This window comes from Equus caballus, chromosome 14 (assembly GCF_041296265.1).
Source record: "Equus caballus isolate H_3958 breed thoroughbred chromosome 14, TB-T2T, whole genome shotgun sequence".
Classification (NCBI taxonomy): Eukaryota; Metazoa; Chordata; class Mammalia; order Perissodactyla; family Equidae; genus Equus; species Equus caballus.
The window spans coordinates 62149282-62168500 of NC_091697.1; the positions used below are offsets into that span (position 1 = coordinate 62149282).

At 38.1% G+C, this 19219-nt stretch overlaps 1 protein-coding gene and 1 long non-coding RNA gene across 3 annotated transcripts in view; one reads left to right on the forward strand and one right to left on the reverse strand.

The window, feature by feature from the left end:
* The window catches only part of FBN2 (fibrillin 2), a 236447-nt gene that overhangs the window by 205886 nt on the left and 11342 nt on the right, over positions 1-19219 (forward strand). Inside the window, exons 53-61 of the mRNA XM_023617761.2 lie at positions 398-517; positions 2022-2144; positions 2611-2742; positions 11366-11491; positions 12836-13042; positions 13991-14116; positions 16212-16334; positions 17692-17808; positions 18424-18552. Coding sequence (XP_023473529.2) covers positions 398-517; positions 2022-2144; positions 2611-2742; positions 11366-11491; positions 12836-13042; positions 13991-14116; positions 16212-16334; positions 17692-17808; positions 18424-18552 — 1203 coding nt within the window. The remainder of the gene's footprint in view (positions 1-397; positions 518-2021; positions 2145-2610; positions 2743-11365; positions 11492-12835; positions 13043-13990; positions 14117-16211; positions 16335-17691; positions 17809-18423; positions 18553-19219) is intronic.
* Positions 1-19219, reverse strand: part of LOC138917299 (uncharacterized) — a 124184-nt gene that overhangs the window by 36206 nt on the left and 68759 nt on the right. Inside the window, exon 2 of one of the 2 annotated variants that reach the window (XR_011425091.1) lies at positions 11095-11141. This is a non-coding gene — a long non-coding RNA (uncharacterized lncRNA). Of the gene's footprint in view, positions 1-10655; positions 11142-19219 lie in introns of those variants that run through there. The other variant, XR_011425090.1, reaches the window with a different exon arrangement.

The window sequence follows — 19219 nt, forward strand, 5'->3', positions numbered from 1 at the left end:
GAAGATGGGGAGAGTTGCCCAACCTCTGCCTTCAACCAAATATACAAACTCTGATGTGTCTAGAGATTTGCGATTGCCAAAACCACTGACTGGGAAAGAGATCCATTTTACTTTATGACTTTCCATGCCTTACAGCAGAAGACCACATCCCTCTCTGGGTTTGTGATTTTTAGGGCAAGCACGCTGTCTGGGGGCTCAGAGCGTTGCACTCTTGGTGTTTTGGGGTCCACCGCACTGCATAAAGGCCAACCAGCCATGGCCGAGGCGGGTGCAAGAGTCTTGTGTGACCTGCACAGATCGTAGAAATGTGTGAGGGCCAGGTGGATAGTCATGGCATGCTCCTATAAAACTAAAACTTTTCCAAATTTTGTGGCACTTTCTTATTTTTCTTTTTCAGATACCGATGAATGTTCAATTGGCAATCCATGTGGAAATGGAACATGCACCAATGTTATTGGGAGTTTTGAATGCAATTGCAATGAAGGCTTTGAGCCAGGGCCCATGATGAATTGTGAAGGCAAGTGATACTTTTATTAAGTATTATCTCTCCTTGATATAGGAAGGGGTTTTTTAATGTCTGTGCTTTTATTTATATTGTTCTGATGCTATGTTGATGGTTATATTCATCACAAATATCTTTTCCTTTACCTCAGTGAGCATAGTTACAATAACTGCTTTAAAGCCCTTGTCTGATAATTCCAGCATCTGGATCATCTCAGAGTTGGCGTCTGTTAATTGTCTTTTTCCTTAAGAGTGGGTCACATTTTCCTGGCTTCTCAGTATGTCGGTTAATTTGGGGTTATACCCTCGATATTGTGAATGATATCTTCTGGAATCAGTTCTATTACTTTGAAGAATGTTGATACTTTTGTCTTAGCAGGCAGTTAACTTAGATGAACATAAAAGCAGACTGTCAGGCCTGTGGAAGACAGTGGCTCAGATTTCAGTTCTGTCTTTAAACCTTCATGGCTAGCTTCTTTGACTTTGCCCCATACATGCAAGGTTAGGTCAGCAACTTGGGCTGAGTTTATGCAAAAAAAAAAAAAAGAATAGCATTTCTCCATCTCTGGCCCTCTCCTTTCCGGGGTCCCTCTCCCTCTTTAGCAGCCTTGGTTGCCCCAAGCCTCCCTCCCTTGATTCCTCTGGACAGAAGCTCAGAAAGTTTCTATTGAAGATTGCTGCTGCTGCCAGGACTATAGCCATCTGCACAGTAATTTCTGGAAAAAAAAAAAAAAGAAGAAATTGGGAACTTATTCCTTGCTAGTTGTTTGCTGAGTTTCAACTCACCGCTAAAACTACTTCAGATAGGGGCCAGCCCCGTGGCCGAGTGGATAAATTTGCACACTCTGCTGTGGCAGCCTGGAGTTCACCAGTTCAGATCTTGGGTGTGGATCAGGCCATGCTGTGGTGGCGTCGCACATAGATGAACTAGAATGACCTACAACTAGGATATACAACTATGTACTGGGGCTTTGGGGAGGAAAAAGAAAGAGGAAGATTGGCAACAGATGTTAGTTCAGGGCCAATCTTCCTCACCAAAAAAATTTAAAAAACAACTTTAGGTAGTTGTTTTTGTATTTTTTTCAGAGTTGATAGTTGTTATTTGTGGAGGTTGGAGGATGAGTTTGTTAGGTACCAAATTCTCCATACCAGAAGTGTGAGTTCTATTATCCTATTGCTTTCTGTCTGACTGCTAAGTAAATACATCATTAGAACTCTAGGCTGATGGGGCTGGCCCAGTGGCGCAGTGGTTAAGTTCGCACATTCCACTTCTCGGCAGCCCGGGGTTCACCGGTTCGGATCCTGGGTGCGGACATGGCACTGCTTGGCAAAAGCCATGCTGTGGTAGGCGTCCTACATATCAACTAGAGGAAGATGGGCATGGATGTTAGCTCAGGGCCAGTCTTCCTCAGAAAAAAGAGGAGGATTGGGAGTAGTTAGCACAGGGCTAATCTTCCTCAAACAAACAAACAAAAAAAGAACTCTAGGCTGAGCACATGCCTGCCTATTTCTTTGATCAGATATCAATGAGTGTGCCCAGAACCCGCTGCTGTGTGCTTTCCGCTGCATGAACACCTTTGGCTCCTACGAATGCACGTGCCCGATTGGCTACGCCCTCAGGGAAGACCAGAAGATGTGCAAAGGTAAGGCCGCAGACCAGGGAGTGCTTAGAATTTTATTTGCCATGGTGGGAATATAGTTTAATGATTTCACAGTTTACAGCTATCTTCTTCTAGAGCTTTACAGAAATGAATCTGGCAGCATTTTGCGGGTAGATTTCCATACCTAGATAACAAAACAATTGATGACCCATCCAATCAAGTCAAAGATAAGATGGAGGGGCCCACCGTTGTCACACTCTTGGGCTCTTATTAAAGCAAAGATTGCCCTTTCCTGAACTTCTTATCCTTAGGACCAATGCTGAAACTTGTAGAAATCTAGAATACAGCGAAGGGTTGAAAAAGACTGGGCTTCTCCTTTCTCTGTCACACAATAAGATTACATTTTAAAAGCCAGAAGACCAAAAATAGGACTTAAAATTGTAAACAATAGCCTGCTCCTGAGAATTTCCTGTTTTTATTTTTTTTTCCTATTAAAAATACCTTGTAGACCTGGATGAATGTGCTGAAGGGCTCCATGACTGTGAATCCAGAGGCATGATGTGTAAGAATCTGATCGGCACCTTCATGTGCATCTGCCCTCCCGGGATGACCCGAAGGCCTGACGGAGAAGGCTGTGTGGGTGAGGCTCTAAGGGCTGATGTCTGCTTATTTAATGTTTCCTATTCCAAGACAAATTTACAGTACTATTCCCAAATCATCTTAACTGCAAGCCAACTTATTTTTCCAGCTGTTTCAAGGCTGTGCTATAGCTAGATTTCTTCCATCTCAGGGTCCGTGCCAATATGATAGGTTCTGGATAATTCATTGGCAATTATGCCTGTCCTAGAATATGTGCCCTCTTGTTTTTCATAATTCTGTGTCCTGTAAATCTAAAACACTAAATTTAGAAGTTAGAAAAACTCCTTGAAACAATTCTGTGCGCATAGCAAAACAAGCATATGAGCTAATGTTCTCATTTTTGTATCATTCCATGAATGAGGAGAGTCTTTAAGAGTCAGATAATCTCCAGAACCCTATTACAGACTGGATGTCTCTGTGACCTCAGCCATATTTTTAAAATTTTTGGACCTCAGTTAATTTATCGTAAGGGGAGGAGGTAGGGCTGGATCTCTAAGATGACTTCAAGAGTTTAAAATGTTGTGAATTTAGGATGCCTACCAAAGTCTCATGCCACGTAAGCTGACCATGGCCACCGTATCCATCTTCCCAAAAGTGTTGTCACCTGGATACTGCGGCCAACTGCATAGTTGCCTCCTCTATAAGACTAGGTGGCTTCCCCTCTTTTAATTAAGAATCCACTGCTCCTATCCTAATTTCCAATACTTAGAAAATGTGAGGATATTGGGAGGAACATTTGAAGATTACTACTCATTTCTTATTTTTCAAAAAATACCAAAATAAGCATAAAATTTCTTAAATTTAATCTATTATGATCGCCTGATGCTAGAGTTGGAATGGAGAGTAGCCTGATTGCACAACCCTAATTTATTAAAAAATAATTGAATTTTACATTTAACACATGCAAATTTTATAGCATGTAAATTATACCTCAATAAAGCCATTTAAAGAAATGAATCTTCCATAGGAAGATTCCAGAAGAATACTTCCACAAAAAATACAAGGATGTTCACTACAATTTTGTTCATAGTAACAACAACAAAAAAGAATAGGAAACAACCTGCATGTCAATCATGGAAGGAGAGCTAAATACACTATGGCATATCCATGCTGTGAATCATCACAGAGCAGTTAAAAAGATTAAGGTATATATGTATGTACTGCAGTAGAAAGAACTCTAAACATATACATACAAACAATATATGCAATGTGTCATATTTTAAAGAAAATTGTAAATAATACTGTATATTGGGGCTGGCCCCATGGCCGAGTGGTTATGTTCGCGCGCTCCACTGCAGGCGGCCCAGTGTTTCGGTGGTTCGAATCCTGGGCACGGACATGGCACTTCCCATCAAACCACGCTGAGGCAGCATCCCATATGCCGCAACTAAAGGACCCACAACTAAGAATATACAACTATGTGCTGGGGGCCTTTGGGGAGAAAAGCGGAGAAAAAAAATAATACTGTATATTTTCTGTAGGTACATACACAAGCAAGTAAATACATAGGAAAAGATTTAAAAAGATAAAACCCCAGTTCATAGAGGGAATACCTCCAAGGAAGATACTGAAATTAGAGGTTACTGGTCTGAAGCGAGTTTAACCTTATCTGTCAATTTTCATTTTTTACAGAAGAGTGAATTCCTGAATCACATGTGTAATATAAAATTAGTTTTTAAATGTGTGCAACAACCCATCAGATTATGATTGGATTTCATAGTTTCTTTTAATCTATTAGATATTTCATTCAAATACGCTACTTAATAAAGTTAAAAAAATAAATTACATCAGAGGTTTAGTTATGCAGTGGTTCTTTCAAAAACACTATTTTTCCAAAATCTGAAAACCCAGAAGAGAAACCTAGATTCCTAAGTCATTTTATAGACTAATATATGTTTCTCAAAGTCCAACACAGGGCAAACGCTGACATGGATGGAAGAGTAAAAATTACATGTATGGAAGATATTGTTAACCATCCTGTTTTCTTATTGTACATAAGATTCATTTTCATCTATTTCTCTTTTTTTTATATTTATTTGAGTATGGATGTGTGTTTGAATTTCATCTGGCTAAAATATTTAGAAATGTGTTTCACTTTTTATTCATGGAAAATGTATTTTTGTAACTAGCTCAATTTTACACTCCCCTGTCATTACATTTTTATGTGTGTTTCCCGGGAAGAGGAGGGGACACTGTGATTAGGTTAAGAGCCCAGGTGTCTGATCCTGAACCTACCGTAAATGAGCGGGGTGACTTGAAAGTGACTCAATTCTTTTTGCCTCAGTTTCCTCATCTTGTACAGTGAGAAACTACATGATTTGGGTGGGAGAAAGAGAAGGATGTCTGTTCCAGCTCTAATATTCCATGACCCCTTGAACTTATTTTTGGAAAGAAAACACCCAAGAGAGTGTTATAATTTTTTCATTGCTAAAAGATGCTACGAAAGACACTTTTAAAACTTTTTTGATCCTCAAGCTTTTCATGGTACCATGCTGATAGCTGAAACTTCTGCACAACTTTTTGCTCATCAGAAAACTCTTTGTAGAGATGAACTTTGATTTTATGCAGACATGTTTTTACAATTAGTAATTCCATATAAACAGCCAAAATATTGTAAATAAAAGTGTTTACAAAGGTTGGAATGAAAGATAAAGCCATAAAAAAATCAATAAAAATGCTGAGTACAATGAAACTGGAATCCAGCGAAATTACCCAAAAAATGTCAAATGCAGTAGAAACTAAAAATATTACATGCTAAAGAATTAAAGTTATGTGGAAAATCTAAATCCTCTGTAAAGAAAACTGTAAACTTAATCAGAGGTGGAATTTTGACTATGCAATATATTATGCCCCAATAACAATTTTTTAAATAAATGAATAGAAAAATAGGTAGAAAAGTTTTACCAAGATCACTAAATTTTAATGAAAATGCCAATGGATTACTTTTTGGGATTCCTTAACATTTTAAAATTTAACACTTTAACGTTTGACATTTTAACATTCTAAAATGTTAATGAAGGGGAAGGAAGGCTTTGTTTTAAAGATGTTGGAATAAAAATGTGTTGGCTCACCCCATCCCCTAAACATTTTAGAAATAAGCAGGGGGAGGGACAATACTGTCTTAGTTTAAATGAAGACGTGGTCACAACGACAGACTGAAGACTATCTTTCAAGTAGTATAAAATTTCAAACAAAATACAGAAGATGTTCAGTGACATATTCTTCTTTAGACTTCAGCAGAATACAGATATCTCTCAAAGCAACTGCCCCAATTTAAAAAGTTCATCCAACAATCTTTCATTGGAAGATTAGGGACATAGGTGAATGAGAGAAATATGAAATGTTTTTGTAGAAGCAGAGTTCTATACTGCAGAGCAGAATAGAGAGCCCAAAAGAAAACATATACATAAAGGGTCAATTAATTTTTGACAAAAGAGCCAAGAATATACAATGGGGAATGGACAGTCTCTTCAATTAAATTGTGTTGGGAAAACCAGACAGCCATATGCAAAAGAATGAAACTGGACCCCAATTTTACCCCACAAAAATCAACTCAAAATGGATTAAAGAGTTGATTGTAAGGCCTAACCCTCAACCATAAAATTCTTAGAAGAAAACATTGGCAGTAAGCTCCTTAGCATTGGTCTTGGCAATGATTTCTTGAATTTGACACCAAAGGCAAAAGCAAAAACAAAGAAGAAGAACTACATTGAACTAAAAAGCTTCTACTCAGCAAAGGAAGCAATCAACAAAATGAAAAGGCAACCTATGGAATGGGAGGAAACATTTGCAAACCATAGATCCGAAAAGGGGTTAATATCCAAAACATACAAGGAACTCATACGACTCAAGAGTAAAAAAATAATAATAAATAATAACCCAAGTAAAAAATGGGTGAAGGACCTGAATAGACATTTTTCCAAAGAAGACGTACAAATGACCAACAGGTACATAAAAAGGTGCTCGACATCACTAATCATCAGGTAAATGAAAATCAAAACCACAATGAGCTATCACCTCACATCTGTTAGGGTGGCTATCATCAAAAAGACGAGAGATAATCATTGTTGAAAGGATGTGGAAAAAGAGCACCTTTGTGCACTGTTGGTGGGAATTTAAGCTGTACAGCCACCGATGAAAACAGTATGGGGGTTCCTCAAGAAATTGAAAATTGAACTACCATATGATCCAGGATTCCCACTTCTGGGTATATATCCAAAGGAAACAAACCCATTATCTCAAAGAGATGTCTTTACTCCCATATTCACTGTAGCATTATTCACAATAGCCAAGGTATGGAAACAACATAAGTGTCTGTCAATAGATGGATAGATCAAGAAAACGTGACGTATTTTTCAGCCTTTAAAAAGAAGGAAATCCTGTCATTTGTGACAACATGGATGAACCTGGAGGGCATTATGCTGAGTGAAATAAGCCACACAGAGAAAGACAAATACTGCATGGTGTCACTTATGTGTAGAATCTAAAAAAAAATGTCGAACTCACAGAAACAGAAGAGTAGAAAAGTGGTTGCCAGGGGCTGGGAGGGGCGGGGGCGTGGGAATAGAGAGAGGTTGGTAAAAAACTATAAACTTTTGACTCTAAAATAAATAAGGTCTGAGGATCTAATGTATAACATGGTGACTATAGTTGATAATATTATATTGTGTAATTGAAATTTTCAAAGAGAGTAGAACTTAAATGTTCTCACCGAAAAAAGGAAATATGTGAGTTGATGGGTGTGTTAATTAACTCGACAGGGGGAATCCTTTTAAAACATATACGTATATCAAATCATTGCGTTGTGCACTTTAAATATGTTACAATTTTATTTGTCAATTAAACCTCAATAAAGCTGAAAAATAAAACGGGAGTCATAGCACCGAACAGAAAAAAAGACAGTAATTTTGGGAACAAAAATGTGGCAGTAGCTGGAGGGGTAATATGTTATTGAGAATGATTTTTTTTTTTTTTAAAGATTTTATTTTTTTCCTGTTTCTCCCCAAAGCCCACCGGTACATAGTTGTATATTCTTCGTTGTGGGTCCTTCTAGTTGTGGCATGTGGGACGCTGCCTCAGCGTGGTTTGATGAGCAGTGCCATGTCCGCGCCCAGGATTCTAACCAACGAAACACTGGGCCGCCTGCAGTGGAGCGCGCGAACTTAACCACTTGGCCACGGGGCCAGCCCCGAGAATGATGTTTTTTAAAGAGGGGAGTTACTAGAGAATATATGCTGAGGGAATGATTCATTGAAAAAGGAGAATTGTGACATCTTGGAAGGCAATCCAGAATTCAAGTGCAAGGATTGGCCTTTGAGAAAAACCAGAGATAGTTCGACTGTTGAAAAAGGACAAAAGGTTGAATGTGAGGGCACAGATGGGTGGTTCAGAGTGGAAAGATGGAGTTTTTGTCTTAATGTGAAGTGGTCATTTTAGAAAATGGGAGTGTGCACATACTAGGAAGTATAGTAGGACTATCAAGGGAGTATGAGTACCCATTTGAAATTTGAGTTGTGACTTACAATAAGACCTGTTCCAGTACTGGGTTTCTCTCCAGCCCATCGGGCTGCACTAAGTGAGGCACAGAGGAGGCAGAGTGAGGCGAGCGCAAACAGAAGTAGTGGTCAATAACGGGCAATCCTGATGCAGTCCAGAGACCGCCAAGGGATAGAAAGTTTCAGAATGCTGGAAATAAAAATTGCATAGGTGTGCAATATCCCAACAACATATACCCTAGTGAAGTTTTAACAACAGCAAAAAAAAAAAGAGGAAAAAATGAATTTTCTTGGCTTTAGGCAACCAGGCAGAAAAAGAAATTACCTACAAGGCAAAAAAATATCAGGCTACTTTTTTTTCAAGTTCTCTCAGTAATTCTCAATGCCAATGGTAGTAAAGCAAAAGTAATTTAAGATTTTGAGATACATCTAGTTATCTTTCAACTATAAAAGCTGTATTATACATCATCAAACATGGAGGAACTTAGGCAGTATATCCAACAAGAGCCTTTCTTGAAAAAAATAATTCAATTCAGACAACTAAAATACAAATCAAAATAAATGTGAAAGATGGGGCTGGCCCAGTGGCGTAGCAGTCAGGTTCACCCACTCCACTTCAGCGGCCCAGGTTTCATGGGTTTGGACCCTGGACATGGACCTACGCACTGCTTATCGAGCCATGCTGTGGAGGCATCCCACATACAAAGTAGAGGAAGATTAGCTCAGGGACAACCTTCCTCAGCAAAAAAAGGGGATTGGTGGCGGTTGTTAGCTCAGGGTTAATCTTCCTCAAAAAGATAAATAAAGATGAAAGACATTAGGGATAGGATTAGATCAAGAAGGCAGACCTGGAACCCCCAAATTCTGGAAATAACAGACACTATACAATTTTTTTAAATCTATAACTTAACTCAGTACTCTGTACTTTTGTATATACTTTAAAATTTCTGTAATAAGTTTTTTTTCCCTAAAAGTGGAAAAAATATCTATACCAAGACACAGCATGGTAAATTTCAGAACACTAAAAGCAAAGCAAAACTTTTTAAAGCTTCCAGAAAGAAAAATCAGGTTTTTTACAAATGAATAGTAACGCCGGGTAAAAGAAAATAATGGAGGAATATTTTCAAAACATTCTAAGGGAAAATAATTTTGAACATAAATTCTAAACTCAATCCAGTGAGAAAACAAACAAAATAAGACATTGTAAGAAATATTTACAGCCCACATACCCTCTCTGAAATTATTACCAAACTATTTACTCCAATATATTTTTTTAAAAATTGATCCAAGACGAAGCAGTATACATGAAGCAATGATGAGCCAAGAAACCAGTAAACCTCACTTTTTGGTTAAATAAATGCTGATGGTACATTAAAAATATAACAAACCAAAATTTCTAGATCATATCAACATGGCAGGTGGCACAGGGAGAGAGCAGAAAGAAGTAAACTCATGCCAAGGTACTCTTATGGCCAGAAGCTTTTGAAACAGATGCTTCTTGATGTTGATACAAAAGTATACGTTAAGAGTGTGTTGTGGGGCTTGCCTGGTGGCGTAGTGGTTGAGTTCATGTGCTCCGCTTCGGCGGCCTGGGGTTCGCAGGATCAGATCCCAGGTGTGGACCTACACACCACTCATCAAGCCATGCTGGGAGGTGTCCCACACAGAAAATAGAGGAAGTTTGGCACAGATGTTGGCTCAGGGACAAGCTTCCTCAAGCAACAAGAGAAAGTTTGGCGATAGATGTTAGCTCAGGGCCAATCTTCCTCACCAAAAGAAAAGAAAGAGAGCATGTGTTGAAATTGTTTCAGACTTACCACTGGAAGAATAGAAAGAAGGTTATAACTTCCAAACATGAGTTGGGGATGAGAGGAGGGCATAGAAAACTAGACTAATCTAAGAAATAGTGAGATAAGGGTGCAATAGCATGGTAAATATAAAAGAATATAAAATGGCAGGTAAGAATCCAAACATATCAGTAATCATGAGAGATATAAATACAGTCCTGAAGCGGATAAGGATGTTTTAGTCACTGACAGACTGCATATATGACAGTGGTCCCACAAGATTAGTACCATACCACCGAGGTGTGTAGTAGGCTCTTCCATCTAGGTTTGTGTAAGTGCACTCTGTGACATTCGCACAACGATGACATCACCTAACAGTGCTTTTCTCAGAAGGTATTCCCGCAATTAAGTGACAAGTGACTGTAGTTTAAATTGTTGGTTAAAAGATAAATGTACTTTTAAAAATTCTTTTTAAATCCAGCCTGGTGCTTTTTATAAGAAATGTACGAAATCAAAATATGAGATCGATTGAAAATAAGGGGATAAAACAGGGTATTTAAGGCAAATGCTGATATAAAGAAGTACGTGCAAAATAATATTAATAAATTGAAGATTAAAAAATTAAAAAGTATAAGGAGGAAAGGAGCAATTTATTAAAAAGATTTCATTGTCATAAGCTCTCCTATGTTCCTAACAATATAGCTTCAAAAAACGTCTCAAGCAAAATTTACAAAATGTCAATTAAACACAATAAGGACAGAGGAAATTTTAATAAAACAATTTTGTTCTAATACATTTATTTATTTATCACCAACCAAAAGAGCAGTACTACTTACATTGCTCCTTCCATTAACTGCCCTCACTCACACCCTGCTGCTGTGAGTTTACTCAAAGCCAGTCTAGGAGCTTGTCCTTTATCCCTAGCCTGTGTGGCATTTACCCTACTCACCACCCCTCCCTAACACCTACCACCTCTCTGCCCCCAGCCTTTCTCTCATCTTATAAAAACCAGCACCCTCCTTCCCCAGAGTTCTTCCCCTCCTTATCCGGTGTCTCAGGGCAAGTCTGTACCTCTTGGAGGCCAAATTTCCAATTCTCCATCAAACACCACTCCTTCCCTGCAAGGGAGAAGGGGAAAAGAAAACACGTTTTAAGAAAGAACTCACCTGGAAGGATGAGGTAAAGTTAAAAATAAATCAGTGTTCACACATGACTAGTTTCTATCCCATCATATTAGTATTCAGATGAAGAAGTCTTAAATAAGATTTAAGCCGTTAGAAGATTGTTTGTAAATTATAATCTTACCATCTGCTCATTATTTACATGATTTGTTTTTCTAAAGATGAAAATGAATGCAGGAGCAAGCCAGGAATCTGTGAAAATGGGCGTTGCATTAACACTATTGGGAGCTATAGATGCGAGTGTAATGAAGGATTTCAGTCCAGTTCCTCAGGCACTGAATGCCTTGGTAAGTTGACATACAAGTATATTTTTCTTGTAAATAAAACATCTGTTTTATGATGTCATCACAGAAGAGGTCTACATATATATCCTTGTCTGCTAAACAAATCCCCCGATCTGAGTAATCCTCATACTTCCTAAAAGTATACAACTATTAAAATGACGTATTTGTGCGTGTGTCGTATGCACATCCATGTGTAATGTAAATAACCATTTTAAATAGTCTTTCCAAAATTAAGATTAATTAAGCTCTATGGAAAATGTGAGTAAAACTTACATCAGGGCATGATTTAATTCCAAAAGAAAATATTTGTGATGTGAGGTAAGCTCTGCTGTATTAATGATATTGAAGTAAATGCCACATTTCAAAACTGCAGTGAAGGTTAATTTTTATTTTATGATAGAGAAGAATGTTTTACAAAATATTTTCTTGTGGAAAGTATAAATCTCAGACATTATGCTGTATTTCAATGCTAAAATGCATACATTATAAACCATTTTAGTTAATTACGAGCAGGTGTAAAAGTATGGAGAGGCAAAATTTAAGGCAAACCAAGAGAAATGAGTGCTCGTCACTTGATTTAGTGTTAAAACAGTATGTTTCACTTATAACGGATTTCTCTCAGAATCATGTCATCTGCTTCAACTCCTAGGAAATTGTTAGTCAAGAAAATATCTTTTGTTGTCTTCGGTCTAGACCCTTACCAGCCATCCATCTTTTTGGAAATAAAAAAACCTACACAGAAAGTATACTTTTTTGTTCCTATTATTAACAGTTTCACTAGGATGATTCATAAAACCATATTAAAGATTTCTTTGCCTATTTACATCAGAGAAATCCCTTTATTTATACTAAGAAAAAATCTACTTAGTCCAAATGTTTGAACAGTCTTTTAGGTGGAGAAAATATGAGAGATTAGATCTGCATACGTATCAGGATTATAACATAGTCTAGAATTTGCTCTTCAAAAACAAACCCTGATACTCATTTGCTTATTTAAAAGGAAATACTGATTTTCCTTTTATTTGGATTCTACAAGAATGGTAATTTACTATCATTTAGTTGCTGATGGATTGAAGAAAAAAGTTAATCTATTTCTGAAGAATAGTATCACTTTTTGTCAAATTTAATCAAGTGTCTAATGAAAGAACACTCTATGAACTTAACCTCCAACAAAACTTGGTCATTGTTAAGCTGTCTTAAGCAGTGTGAATGTTCATGTAAAAGAATATTTACTTTTTAAAAAATTATTACTAAGAAGGAAAGCATTGATTGTCCCGAATTTGAAGACCAAGATAATGAAGTGTGATTTCCATGACATTGATGCTTATTTACTCGTTGTCATTTCAGACAATCGACAGGGACTCTGCTTTGCAGAGGTATTGCAGACAATGTGTCAGATGGCATCCAGCAGTCGCAATCTTGTCACAAAGTCAGAATGCTGCTGCGATGGGGGGAGAGGCTGGGGTCACCAGTGTGAGCTGTGCCCACTTCCTGGAACTGCCCAGTACAAAAAGATATGTCCTCATGGCCCAGGATACACCACTGATGGAAGAGGTAAGGGGTTGAAGAAATGCATGCATGTTATCAATACAGTGAACTTCATTAATTCAGATAAGTTTGAAGGAAAAGTGAAAAATTGATACAATAATAATAGCTAAAATATTTGAATGTGTATTTGTGTTTGTATATGCTTTTTGCTAATGCTTTAGACTTTAAAAGATTTCATCTTCATACCAAATCTAAGAGGTAGAATTTATTATTCCCATTTAACAGATGAGGAAACTGAGGCACAAACCTAAGGTAACAATACATAATTTTCTCATCATCACACCCTTTTTTAAGGGACGGACCCAGGAGTGGAACACATCTCTCCATCCCAAAGGCCATGTGTGTAACCCCCAAACTATACTTGCTTTATTTAAATAAATCTTCTTTATTTTTTTGAGGGTGCACAAGAGCTCATTCTGTTTACAATACATTTACAAACCAAGTCTCATAATTGATTAGTGGTTTCCATTTTTTTGTACAGCCAACTAACATACTAATTTCTGGAAAAATATCATTTTTTTCCCATTACTATACAGATTCTCAACCCTGTGCCTGATTACCTTGTTGCTGAAACCCTTCCTTCAGAGTCTAATGCAAGTGTGAATTTGAGGCCAATCCATGGAAAATTATCTCAAATTCCAAATTAGCTGAACTTCAAAGAGACAGCTTTCTAGATCTCAAAAAAGCAATTCATACATAGATTGCAACATGAATAGACTGAAACAGGACTTTCAACATAGCCTGCCTTTGTTATCTCTTCCCATCACTGCAGATTCTTTTTCTTTCCCTTCCATGTTGCCATTATGCCTGAGTGATGGGAAGGGATTCTAGAACTGTTATGAATGTTAACTGTTAGACGTTAATCTCATTTCAATTCCCTCATTTCTCTTAGTTTTCTAACCAGTTTTATCCTCACATATGTTGACTTGTATTTGTTTTTGTTTTGGCCCACAGATATCGATGAATGTAAGGTTATGCCAAACCTCTGCACCAATGGTCAGTGCATCAATACCATGGGCTCATTCCGATGCTTCTGCAAGGTTGGCTACACCACAGACATCAGCGGAACTTCGTGTGTAGGTAAGGCGAGGCACCTGCACGTTGAGGGTTTGTCAACTACTGTTTCCTACAAGTCACTTACTGTGAGTAGAGTATCTTTACTATGGAGCTTTGGAATGTGCATTTTATTAAAATGATGCTATTCTTCTCAATAACGTGATTCTTCATATCACAGTAGTTGTCCCAGGCCTTGTCCAGGAATGTGGGACACATAACTGTTCAATTCATCAAAAAGTCTGCTCAATCAGGGAAACATAATTATAAAAAAAATAGTTTCAGCATTTTAGGGGCCAGCCTGGTGACATAGTGGTTAAGTTCACATGCTCTGCCTCAGCCACCTGGGGTTCACCAGTTTGGATCCCAGGCACAGACCTATGCACCACTCATCAAGCCATGCTGTGGTGGCATCCCACATACAGAATAGAGGAAGATTGCCACAGATGTTAGCTCAGGGACAATCTTCCTCAACCAAAAAGAGGAAGATTGGCAGTAGATGTCAGCTCAAGGCCAATCTTCCTCATGAAAAAACCCCACAAATATATGTATTTATACTTTCAACATTTTATATTTTAATTTAAAATGTATAAATGCCCATTTGTCACTCTTTTGATGAAAGAAAAGGGCTTTTGATTGTGAATGTGTGTGTTTGCATAGTGGGAAAATGATTTTTGCTTGTTCCTCATTGCTGTTTTTTGCATAAAACATTACTAATAGGGGCCAGCCCTGGCGGCCTAGTGGTTAAGTTCACTACACTCTGCTTCAGCAGCCTGGATTCAGTTCCTGGGCATGGACCTACACCACTTGTCAGTGGTCATGCTGTCGTGGCAGCTCACATACAAAGCAGAGGAAGATTGGCCATAGATGTTAGCTCAGGGCAAATCTTCCTTAGCAAAAACAAAAAAGTACCAATTAAACATTATTGAAAATTTCCAGTTACTAAGTAGTCTCAGTACAGAAACTGTCTACATTTTTGCAATTTCTTTCTCTAATTTAATTTTTTATTGTCTCACCCATACCATTCTATGATAATTGTGGGTGGAGGCTGCTTGCCTTTATCAAGTCTTTGTAAAGCATTCAACTTAGTTTTCATTAAAGAAAAAATCTTTTTTCCTTCATATTTCCTCAAGTTATGTGATATTCTGGTAAAGGTCCTTTTCAATAACAACCACACCTGGCATGAAAGCTTAAGAAAAACTAAACTGACTCTTAGTAAGCATTCAGTTGACCGGCTTGAGGGTAACGGAGGATAGGCCATTGGTCATGAGCTTTCAGCATTCTATGCGCATCAATCAATGTTTTCTGGAGGAAATGGAGAAGACTGACTGCTATCAGTCAGAGTCCCAGCAGAAAAGACATGGCATAGTCAAACAAGGACAGCTGAAGGAGGGTTGAACAAAGGGACTATCTATAAAGGCAGGACAGAGTGTGCAGAAACCACAAGGGATAGGGCTGTGTGCTGAGGCCGTACCACTCCTGGGCCAAAAGGAAAGAGGGGGGCATTATTGGAACCTGGAAGGAGAAAGTCGTGCACAGAGAGTAGCCTCATGAGGACCTCTGATCCAATGACTCAGTCAGCCTGAGCCCATCTTGAGGGAGGAGGTTGAGGAAGTAAGGACCAGGCGGAAGACAGAGGGCAAGGGAGCGTGCTCATGGAGTCCGTACAGTTCAACCTCCTGGGCCTGACAGCAGGGTGGACCAGGGAGAGGACTGGATCTGGAGGGGCAGGTGGAAGATTTCCAGCACAGTCTCTGATACCGCAAGATGCTTAGGGGAGTGTCAGTTAGGAGAGTTTAAGAACTTCAGCCACATCCACATGTCAAAAGGAAGAACCTCTTACTTTTATGATTCTCACATTATTAAGCGAAGTATATTACAGAATTTAGTGGATTTTTTTGAACCCAGACAGTTGTCTAGATATTATGATATTTATCCAAGATCTACAAAGTAAACCAGTTTGTTACTTTAGTGAAAACTGTTCTGTGCATTATTTCTGTTGGCTGTTTTGCATTTTAAGTAGAAGAGGAAAAGGAAAAGAATGAAGGAGACTATAGAGGGAGGAAAGAGGCTGGTGGTTTCTTCTAACCCAGAATTTAATCTGCGCATCGCTTTTACTTAGATCTGGATGAATGTTCCCAGTCCCCGAAACCCTGCAACTTCATCTGCAAGAACACGGAGGGAAGTTACCAGTGCTCGTGTCCCCGGGGGTATGTCCTGCAAGAGGATGGAAAGACTTGCAAAGGCGAGTGAAGACTCTGCATCTGTGGCCCTTGTCTGTCTCTCCTTCAGATCCTGACATTAGATAACCAGGGATGATACCAAGTGCATCACCTTCAGTAAAGCACGTCTTCCCAGACACCATTTTATTACCCAGAAAATTCTACCAAAAGACGCACCGTAGGAGGCAGAGAGGATTAAAACCCAAGTTACAGTAGTTGGCTTCATGCAGCAAACCGCACAAGTTCCAAAATAAAACAAAACAAAAAATGTTGGCGAAAGAAGAGATTGAAACAGCTAAAATAAGATTTTTTTGTGACTTATCTAAGATTTCATTTCTCTAAACTATCTTTATTACACATTCACTGCAGAAAATTAAAGATGAATTGATAAATTTTAATTGTTCTGCTTAGGCAGTATTAAAACTAATTATCAAGCTAAATTACATCGTTAAAATAGCTTCAACACTATACTCATATCTTCAGTTTTATAGCAAACCTCATCAGTATGAAATTAATGGACTGAGGAAATTCCTGTCTAGTTAGCTTTTTGAAATAGATTATTCTCAACAAAATGAGATTTATTTCCAAGATATACCCAAAAACGTGAAGTAAAATACCAGCAAGCAGTGCTCTTCTCCTGGACCCATTTAGTGAACCATTAGGGGTCAGTTTCATTTTGTACATTGTTTATAAATAAGTGCAATGAAAGTGTGTGTGTGTTTTTAAGCTTTCAAATAATGAATTAGTGTTGCCTACATCTTATATTGCTTGGTAAATTTATTTAAATGTATTTTCCCATACCAAGTTCCCATCTAACCAAAATCACATTTTGAATTTTCTATCAGTAGAATCCAAATATTAATACCATTCATGGCTAGAATTACAGACTCTGTGTTTTGCTTCCTCTGGTATTAACGATGGTATTTTCATTTGGATCCTCAGAACCTGCCTGAATGTTTGTCTTAGAGCCTTCATCACTTTTCAGATTCTGTTTTATTTTATTTAATCCCTCCTTTAATAAGAATAAGTGATCAGTCATGTACTAAACTGCATTAAATGCAAGAATTATGACTTTTGGATAGTAGCTTTGAGGCAGTTCATGGAAACCACTGTAATTCATACATTCGCTTTCTCATTTCAAGAAAACTTTGTGTTACATATCACCTTAGCCGTCCTATCATAGTAGCCCTTAATATTTATGCTGTTAAGTATTTGAAAAGAAACTGGCTGCCATATGCATATGGACGTCTGTAAAGCTTCCAGCAAACATCTAGACAAAACAGTCGTAATAGAACATGCACACCTCGTGTGGCTTCATGAGAAGGGATGCCTAGCCAGAGAGCTCTGCTCTGATTTTCACTGGCTTCTCTTTCATTTCAGACCTCGATGAATGTCAAACCAAACAGCACAACTGCCAGTTCCTCTGTGTCAACACCCTGGGAGGTTTTACCTGTAAATGTCCACCTGGTTTCACCCAGCATCACACTGCTTGTATTGGTAAGACAAAACTACACATGGGAGATTTCACAAACTTTTGATAGATGCGTAAAAATTATACTTAAAATGGTAAAGTAATGTCACAGTACTTATATTTAGAACCAGTGCCTCGTAATAAGTGGTCTAAGAATGTTGCTAATAATATAGATATAGTTTTTCAGAGGAACAATATCCAAAGGAGAAAGGCCTATGTAGTCCAGACACACGCACAGTGGGCGTGTTCCAGGCAGCGCCTTTGGAATGCATTCTAAATGCACCCATGTGTGTTTGATACAATATGAGTAAAGGCTCACTCTAATTTAGAACATGATGACGAACATGCTGGGTTTCTTATGTTAGAAGATACATATGTTAAGAAATTTTCAGTCTGTATTATCAAACACCATAACCTCAGTCGACCCAAAATATGCTGTAATTTGAAATCTCTTGAAATACGCTTTTTCTTACCTCTTTGGCTGTTAATATGACAACGAATCCTGGCGTACTTTCCCCTATAAGGCTGCTTTCACACCGTGCACCTTAGGCTTTCATACTTCACTTTTTACTTCATGTAGTGAAATCTGAGTCATGTCCTCTTTGGGAAGCTTGACACTCTCCTCCTTCGTGCTTTGCTAGACAACAATGAGTGTGGGTCTCAGCCTTCACTTTGCGGAGCAAAGGGAATCTGTCAGAACACCCCTGGGAGTTTCAGCTGTGAATGCCAGAGGGGCTTCTCTCTTGATGCCACTGGACTGAACTGTGAAGGTGAGTTTACTGCTCCAAAATCCTTAATCTAATACAGCAAACTGTTTTAACTTCCAAGCCACTAAATGAGAAATTGAGATCACCTCAAAGGAAAGAAAATACTTAACAAGATAGAACCTAGCAATTGATTTTTGTTCATAAATTTTCATATATCATTTTGGGGGCAGAGGGAAACCTGAATGTCATGAAACAAAAATTCTGTGAGTATGAATCAGCTTTTAAAATAACGACTTTTTACCTAATTAGTGATCTAAAAAAGAATTGAACTAAAAAGAATTCTGTACCTAACATGGTTTACAGTAGAGTACGAGTATACAAACAAAAAAAAAAATTGGATTTTTGTTCCATAATACCTAAATGTGTAATGTTAAGTGTCAGAAAAAGAACCCATTATCATAGAGAATTGCAGAAGTGTATGGAAAGCACTGGGGGAAACTGATAGCTGTTTCCATTTTATTTGGTCTAAGACTCGTAATTCACTCTCTTTTCTGCAATGAACATTTCTTATAAAGTCTCCCCTGGAACAGGTATTTCCTGGGAAGTCCAAGGGAACATTTAAGTGGGCATAAAATAAGGATTTGCCTGTGGTCAATAAAATATTATATGATTTTTCAGTATTTCCATTGCAAGGGCTAGAGTATAAGACAAATGTATTCGAGTTGGTATC